This window comes from Colobus angolensis, unplaced genomic scaffold, assembly GCF_000951035.1.
Source record: "Colobus angolensis palliatus isolate OR3802 unplaced genomic scaffold, Cang.pa_1.0 Scaffold531, whole genome shotgun sequence".
Lineage (NCBI taxonomy): Eukaryota > Metazoa > Chordata > Mammalia > Primates > Cercopithecidae > Colobus > Colobus angolensis.
In genome coordinates, this window is record NW_012118833.1 from 473622 (window position 1) to 482513 (window position 8892).

Here is an 8892-nt window from a genome sequence, read left to right on the forward strand (position 1 = left end):
GAAGACTGTTAGAACTAGTTCTAGATATTTATTTTTATCTCATCATTTAAAAATTAGTGTTTTATAACTACTAATATTAGTACTAATAGAACTAATATTACTACATGCATAACTAATATTACTACATGCGTAAAATATATAAATAAATATAAATATTTATATAAATATAAAAATATAAATATAAATATTTATATAAATATAAAAATATATATATAAATAAATAAATATCCATATCAAGGGCATACCTGCTAAAACATTTCTTAACTGGGTGGGGTGCAGAATTAAACCTTTTTGAAACTAAACCTAAAAGACAAAGCGAAACTCATTTTAATTTAAATGCAAACTTCAGGAAAGAATGAATATTCAAAGTTTTAGGAGATGAAAGAGAAGAGTGGTTAAGAAGTTTAAAGGCCCAGTGCTTTTTCTATTAATTAGTAAAACCCACACTAAATGCTACTGCAAAAGCTAAAAATAAATGTAAAAAAGAGAAAGGAAGAAGGAGACTCTGTTGGGATGGAATGAGAACAGCATCTTTCATCCACCCATGCATACCCACACATAGGTAATTATGATGTAACTCCCTGGAACAGTTCAAGAAAAAAATTAACAAGATGCACAGCCTCTTGGCATTCTGATGTGGCTTTTTAGCATTCCATCTCTTAAAATAAAAAGCAGGCCGGGTGCGGTGGCTCACGCCTGTAATCCCAGCACTTTGGGAGGCCAAGGCGGGCGGATCACGAGGTCAGGAGATGGAGACCATCCTGGCGAACAAGGTGAAACCCTGTCTCTACTAAAAATACAAAAAAATTAGCCGGGCATGGTGGCGGGCGCCTGTAGTCCCAGCTTCTAGGGAGGCTGAGGCAGGAGAATGGCGTGAACCTGGGAGGCGGCAGAGCTTGCAGTGAGTGGAGATCGCGCCACTGCACTCCAGCCTGGGCGACACAGCGAAACCGTCCCAAAAAAAAAAAAAAGCAATTAGTTATATAGTTGACCCTACAGTATTTAGGAAAACAGAAGCAACATGTGAGGCTAGAATCATTTAATTATACAAAGGCCACAACTCCAGGATGGAAAGGCAGTGGGCACTTGGAAGTGACTACACATGGCAATAAGCAGCCTATCTTCTTTACCAACCAGAAGTTTCTTGGGGCATGTGATGGTAGGCCAGACCCTTTCCAAAGGAGTAATACTACATATTGTCTAAGCCTACACTGTCCTGTGAGAGTCATGGTGGAACAAGGCCACAGGCAGTGGGAGGAAATGTGATGACTCACTGTGTCAGAATTCTAAGGCCCAGCATGATCAGGATGTAAGGCTCTGTAATTTTCTAAACCAGCATGATTGAGAAGAACAAAATCTGCAATCATTTTTTTTTTCCCTTCTTTTTTTGAGACAGAGTTTCACTCTTGTTGCCCAGGCTGGAGTGCGATGGCACAATCTTGGCTCACTGCAACCTCCGCCTCCTGGGTTCAAGCAATTCTCCTGCCCCAGTCTTCTGAGTCGCTGGGATTACAGGAATGTGTCACCACGCCCAGCTAATTTTGTATTTTTAGTAGAGACGGGGTTTCTCCATGTTGGTGAGGCTGGTCTTGAACTCCCGACCTCAGGTGATCTGCCTGCCTTGGCCTCCCAAAGTGCTGGGATTACAGGCATGAGCCACCATGGCTGGCTGCAATAACTTACGAGTTTTTCTAAAAAAACCGAAATGCTGGAAACATGGATGAATCTTAAAGACTTTATGCTAAGTGAAACCAGTTACAAAAGGACAAATACTGAATGATTCCACTTATATGAGAAATATGAGTAGTGAAGTTGATGACAGAGACAAAAAGTATGGCTGTTGCTAGGGGAAGCGGGGTGGGGAGTTATTGTTCAACGGGCACAGAATTTGGGAAGATGGAAAAGTTCTGGTGATGGATGATGGTGACGGCTGGACAAGGGGAATGTACTTAATCCACTGAATTGCATATTTAAAAATGGGTAAGCTGGTCAATTTTATGTTATAAATATTTTACCTCAATAAAAAAAAAATTGAAGTTAAAAATTCACTAAAGAAGCCAATATGGAAAAAGAAGGACTCAATGTTTAAAAAAAGTCAACTTTTTTTTTTTTTTTTAATCAAGAGATAAGTACGTAGCTCCTAGCTCAAGGTCTTAGTTGAGGACAATCATTATGAGTCCTAGTAAAAGACAACCAGTTTTAAGAACACTGTCAGGCAAGCTACCATGTAGCTGTCCTTGACTCCATGCTTAGCTCTTCCAGACTTCCCAGTACTGACGAAGGGTCACGTTTTTATTCAGCTTTGTCCAGTGCTGTCATTCATAATATATGAATGAAAAGTCCCAGAAACCTGTTCTGTTTGGGAAGGTTTTCTTTTGTTCCAGGCTTCGGTGGTTAATATGCTTGACAAATTTCAGAGTCTCTCTATCTCTGTAGACCAATGCCAAAGAATTGTTTTCTGGATTCACTGTTAGCAGCTGAAAAAGAGAAACTTATTCTCAACTCTTGCATGATTAACCATGGAACAGATGGTTTCCATACCAAGCACTTAATCTGGGGATAGAGGGATCCTCTAAATGAACCTTTACTAGGGGTGGCTGTCAAGCCATTTTCCAACAAGCCCTATTCCAGCATATACCTACAAAGGTACTTACCTATTACATTTATTTCTTATACATTGTAAGATTTGTGGCAATGCACCACAAGGCTCTTAATTTGGAATTTCTCAGGAGGGTAAAATAAATGCTTACTGAGTATCCTTTAGCATCTTTATTCCATGTTGAGTATTTTCTACTAGAAATTAGAACCATTGCCTGGCAGACCAACAGATTTATTAGCTAAAGACATTGGTAAAAGGTCATAAAAATTGGGTCTTTGAAAAATGAAAGCATTCTCAATAACTAAAAAGGATAGTTTGCTATCAGAAGAAACTTACCTCTTCATCTTCACCTTTGGCAATGTAAGAAGTAAAACCACCGTATTCTGGTTCCCAGCCTTACAAGAGAAAAACAAATAGCATTCAGAAAGCCCTCATTGCAAGAGTTGCATCATCTGTTTAAATCACTGATCCCATGCTGCAGTGGGCGATCTGGGAGTTCAGCAGTAACTGGTTCTATGACTTACGAGCTTGAACTTATTATCATCTAGTTTGTCATGGATTCCCTTCCCCTAAATGCCTAATTTCCTGAGACAGTTGAACTGAAATGCAGACTTATTTCAAAAAACTTTGAATAAGAAAATTAAGAGAGAATTAAATGCTAAATATTTTCCCAGAAAGGCAATTACATAAAATCTATAGATCTGGGAGCACACGTAGGGGAAAATTATGGCATGGTCCATCTCCCCATTCCCTAGTCACAGATATGAATCCTATTTTGAACTGGGAGACTGGAACTCATGACCTCTAAAATCCCTTCGACTTTGAGATCCTGTGATCTGAGATTCTGAACTAGGCAAATTACTTATGAATTGGTTCAGCTGGAAAGGGTCCCTCAGAAGAGACTGCCCCTCCTATAGGGAATAATTCACTGCTTTCCACTCTCTTACCTTCACAGCCACAGTAGAGAATTAAGTCTAGGGCAAATTCAGCCTTGCTATGGTCATGAATTAAAGTGTAGTGACCGGTCTTCCAACGCCTCAGTTCCCCTTGGCATGTGGGGACACTTGATTCTAAGAAGGAAAAAAAAAGAAGGACGAGCAACTTTAAAAAATAACCTTGATAGAACTGTTAGGTTGTAAGGGAATGATAATTAGGAATGATACAGCAATACAGGGAAACCATTCCTTTCAAACCTTTGATTGAAGTGCTATTCTACCAATCCAGCCTTATAAAAGATTGTCAGAAATTACCAGCTCTATTTTGGGGTAAAAAAGTTGAATTTTGGCGCTGGGCATGGTGGCTCATGCCTGTAATCCCAGCACTTTGGGAGGCCAAGGCAGGCGGATCACCTGAGGTCAGAAGTTCGAGACCAGCCTGACCAACATGGAGAAAACCCGTCTCTACTACAAATATAAAATTAGCCAGGCGTGGTGGTGCATGCCTGTAATCCCAGCTACCTGGGAGGCTAAGGCAGGAGGATTGCTTGAACCCAGAAGGCGGAGGTTGTGGTGATCTGAAATTGCGCCATTGCACTCCAGCCTGGGCAATAAGAGCAAAACTCCATCTCACAAAAAAAAAAAAAAAAAAGTTGAATTTTGATTTCTCTCTATAATAATAAATTTCAGATGGAAAAAAAAAAAAAAAAAAAAAGTTGAATTTTGATTTCTCTCTATAATAATAAATTTCAGATGGAAAAGAAATCTAGTTGCAAAAAATATATATATATATAAAAAAACATGATTATTATTTTATCTAACCTTAGAGATTTCTCAGCATGTTACTACCTAAAGTAGAAACCAGGAAAGGCAAAGATAGACCTGATTACTAAAATATTTTATAAAATTTAAACCATGCTGAACAAAATTAAAAAATAAACTATTACAACCTGTTAAACAGAAGGTTAATATCCCTCTGAGGCAGGCAGATCACCTGTGGTCAGGAGTTCAAGACCAGCCTGGCCAATATGGCAAAACCCCGTTTCTACTAAAAAATACGAAAATAGTAGCTGGGCATGGTGGCGTGTGCCTGTAATCCCAGCTACTTAGGAGGCTGAGGCATAAGAATCGCTTGAATCTGGGAAGCAGAGGTTGCAGTGAGCTGAGATCACGCCACTGTACTCCAGCCTGGGTGACAGAGCAAGATTCTGCCTCAGAAAAAAAAAAAAAGGTTAATACTCCTATATGTAACTTTTTTTTTTATAACTGATAAAATGACAAAAAGCCCACAGGAAAATACACTGAGGTAATGACAGTCGACTCATGAAAAAAAATCAAGTAACCAATAGGGAAAAATATACAACCATGCACCATTAGTCAATGATAGGCAAATGCCATTTTCACCTAAAGAATAAGTAAGTTGGAAAAGAAAATACAAGTTTGCTAGGAAGAATGAAAATATCATCATGTACAATGCTGGTGAGAGTGCAGACTGACACAAGTTTTGGGGAGGGCAATTTGGCAACTGCCTTAAAATTTTGAGCAGTCTTTGATGTATCACCATACTTCTGAGAAGCATTCTGAAGACACAATGGTTGCATCGTTTGTTATGACAGTGAAGAACTGGAAAAAAATCTAAATGCTCAACACAGGACTGGTTAAGGTCATCTGATCCAATAGATTGCAGGCATTAAAAATTATACTAGAGAACAGTGTTTTTCAAAACTTTTAGTTGTGGCATACATTCTTGAAATAAAATCTTCTAGAAATGCTATGTTGGAAAGCAGATATATGTAAAACTGCTTTGGTGGGCAGGGCGTGGTGGCTCACTCCTGTAATTCCAGCACTTTAGGAGGCCAGGGTGGGCGGATCATGAGGTCAGGAGATTGAGACCATTCTGGCTAACATGGTGAAACCCCATCTCTACTAAAAAATACAAAAAAACTAGCCGGGCGAGGTGACGGGCGCCTGTAGTCCCAGCTACTCGGGAGGCTGAGGCAGGAGAATGGCGTAAGTCCGGGAGGCGGAGCTTGCAGTGAGCTGAGATCCGGCCACTGCACCCCAGCCTGGGCGACAGAGCGAGACTCCATCTCAAAAAAAAAAAAAAAAAAAAAACAGTGGAAGGATATATTCCAAATGCTAATATGGCCACTTACAGATGATTATTTTCCTTTTGCTTGTTTTCTAAACATTCTGAAATTGATGTGTTAGTCTTTTAAAAACATCTTAAAGTTATCAGGTCTGTAATGTTATCTCACTAGATGTGTCCCATGTATGCCAATGTTTAGCACTGCTATCATATGCCCAGCAATTTGATAGTTTTTGCCAAGATTTATAGCTTCTATTCAAGATGGTAAACTTTGTAATCAGTGATGTTTCTCATTCACTTTTGTATTCCCTACTCTGCTTTGGCCCAGAGCCTCTTGTATACAGTAGATGCTCAACAATGGAATAAAGCATCTTTTGGCTGCCCATATAGATTTTATCCTAAGTTGCAGGTTCCCATAAAAATGAAACCAAAAAAGGAATAGAGCTGGACAAATTTTGGCCAGGTGTGATGGCTCACGCTCGTAATCCCTGCACTTTGGCAGGACAAGATGGGAGGATTACTTGAGCCTAGGGGTTCGAGACCAGTCTGGGCAACATGGCAAGATCCCGTCTTTACAAAAAAAAAAAAAAAATCAAGAAAATTAGCTGGGTGTGGTGGCACATGCCTGTGATCCCAGCTACTTGGGATACTGAGGCAGGAGGATCGCTTGAGCCCAGGTCAAGGCTGCAGTGAGCTGTGACTGCGCCACTGCACTCCAGCCTGGGTGACAGTGCAAGACCCTGTCTCAAAAAACAAAACAAAACAAAAAATCAAACAGAAGTGGATAAGGTTTTTAAAAATTCCCTTTGAGACTGAGACTCCATGGATACTGACTCTGGTTCCTCTTAGGGTCTGGGCATAAATGCCAGTATCAATTAACACGGAAAACTAATCTTTTAAAGAAAGGCTACCCTGTGTATTAAAATAGCACAGAAAAAGCTACCCGGGTCTGGTTTTTCTAAATATCTGCAGTGGCCAAAGTGACTGGTCAGTCAGTTTTGGAAGGCCACAGAATGAGTTATGTTGCTTTCAGTTAGCATCTCAAACCAATGATTTTGTTTCCACAAGTATCCACCCCTTGTCTTTGCTCTCCCAACTGCACAGGGTTTTCAAGAAATCTGAGTGGAAGCAGGGAATGGTAAACTGGGTGACAGATATTCTCATCTGACATAGTAATAAATGCTGAAACATTTAAGCTGAATTTGTCGCTACTTGGTTAATGGTGCCAGTATTTTCACAGGAGTGTTACCTCTTAAATTTCTTGTATTTCTCTCTTCTCCATATTGGTTGCAGATGATTAAACTTCTACTTGTAATAATTTTCTTCTACTTGTTTGTCCAAATTCAAGCAAGTTTTCTTAGGCTGTTACATTCAGATCTGAGCTTAAATGGCACTCCTCAGAGAGGCTTTTCTAGATCACCTATTTAAGAGGCTACTCAGTCATTTCCTTTTCCCCCTTCCCCTTTCCCTTCCCTTTCCTTTCCTTTCCTTTCTTTTTTGAGTTGTAGTCTCTCTCTGTTGCTCAGGCTCGAGCACAATGGTGCAATCTCAACTCACTGCAATCTCCTCCTCCTCCCAGGTTCAAGTGATTCTTCCACCTCAGCCTCCCGAGTAGCTTGGATTACAGGCGTTCACCACCATGCCTGGCTAATTTTTTTTTTTTTTTTTTTTTGTATTTTTAGTAGAGACGGGGTTTCGCCATGTTGGTCAGGCTCGTCTCGAACTCCTGGCCTCAGGTGGTCCGCCTGCCTCGGCCTCCCAAAGTGCTGGGATTATAGGCGCGAGCCACGGTGCTCGGCCTACTCAGTCATTTCTTGTCATATAACCCTATTACAATGTTTTGCATAGCACTTATCATTACTTGATGTTTTCTTGTTGTTTGTATATATATTTAATCTCTGTCTTCTTCTACTAGAATGTAAGCTCCCAAAGACCACAGACCTTGTCTGTTTTCTTCTTCAGCTCCCGAAATAGGGCTTAGGGTACAGTAGATGCTCAGTAAATGTTTGCTGAATGAATATGTTTGAATGGTGAATGGTTAATGGTAAGTGAGGACAAATCCTAACAACAGCTTACCTTTCTTTGTTTCATTTTCCTCTGGTTCTGGGTCTGTCTGGTCATTGTTCTGTTGGCTGCTGTTGCTGATGGCTGTCTGATTATTCTCTGGCTCAGGAGGACTATGGCTAGTCCCTTCTTCAGTGCTATCAGCGGCTTCTTCCTCTTTTTTGTCATTCATCTCTTCTTCTTCTTCCGAAGGGGCCAAGAAATGAAGCTTCAGGCCTGTGAAGTTGGAGAGCAGCAAGAATAGTGCCTCAGAGCGAAATAACTTCATGCACTCCTTCAATATCTCAGGAAGCTTACTCTCCTCAGCTTTCTCATAAAACCTGAAAAACAGCAATGTCAAGTTGTTCAGCAAAGCCACAGATGTAAAATGACTCATGGGATAAAAGCTGATCATTAGCTTTGTACCTCTCTTCCTAAATCTTGGCACAGCTTACTAAAGCACAAGTTATTACAACAGTGAGATTTTCTTAGGATTTGGTTAGGACATCCTGCTACTGGATGTCCCTGAGAACAAAACATCATTAGGGCAAGTGTCCTATTATTGGGTGTGAACCTTGGTGCATGATTGTATATTTTTTCCTGTTGGTTATTTGATTTTCTTTTATGAATTGCCTGTCATCACCTCAGTGTATTTTTCCTTTAGGCTTTTTGTCATTTTACTAGTTATAAAAAAAAGTTATAGGTGCTGAATGTAGAAGCAAATATCTCAGATGACGGGTTCTACCTTTTGTTAGGGGGACCTCGGCTACTCCATTCCACATCTCCATGCTCCAAGGCCTCACAGACTTTCACGAATTTCTCAGGCTAGAAAATGAGCAGATAAAGCAGCAGTCAGCAGATGTCCCTATTACCCCACACTGGTTTGGCAGGTACAGCAGCTCTGCCAAACATCAATCTGGCTAATGCCTAAAAGGTGCAGTTGATTGTCATTCCTTTCTTTTCTTTCTTTCTTTTTTTTTTTTGAGACAGAGTTTCGCTCTTGTTGCCCAGGCTGGAGTGCAATGGCATGATCTTGGCCCACCACAACCTCCACCTCCTGGATTCAAGCGATTCTCCTGCCTCAGCCTCCTGAGGAGCTGGGATTACAGTCATGCACCACCACACCTGGCTAATTTTTCTATTTTTAGTAAAGATGGGGTTTCACTATGTTGACCAGGGTGGCCATGAACTCCTGACCTCAACTGATCCACCTGCCTCGGCCTCCC

General features: G+C 40.6%; 1 protein-coding gene across 1 annotated transcript in view; it reads right to left on the reverse strand.

Annotated features, from left to right (window-relative positions):
- Positions 1–1024: 1024 nt before the first annotated feature.
- OGFOD1 (2-oxoglutarate and iron-dependent oxygenase domain containing 1) overlaps positions 1025–8892 on the reverse strand; it is a 27658-nt gene continuing 19790 nt past the window's right edge. Inside the window, exons 9-13 of the mRNA XM_011961018.1 lie at positions 8412–8491; positions 7700–8007; positions 3547–3669; positions 2936–2994; positions 1025–2477 (exon numbers count right to left, since the gene is read on the reverse strand). Of these exons, the coding sequence (XP_011816408.1) occupies positions 2316–2477; positions 2936–2994; positions 3547–3669; positions 7700–8007; positions 8412–8491 (732 nt within the window). The 3' untranslated portion in view covers positions 1025–2315. The remainder of the gene's footprint in view (positions 2478–2935; positions 2995–3546; positions 3670–7699; positions 8008–8411; positions 8492–8892) is intronic.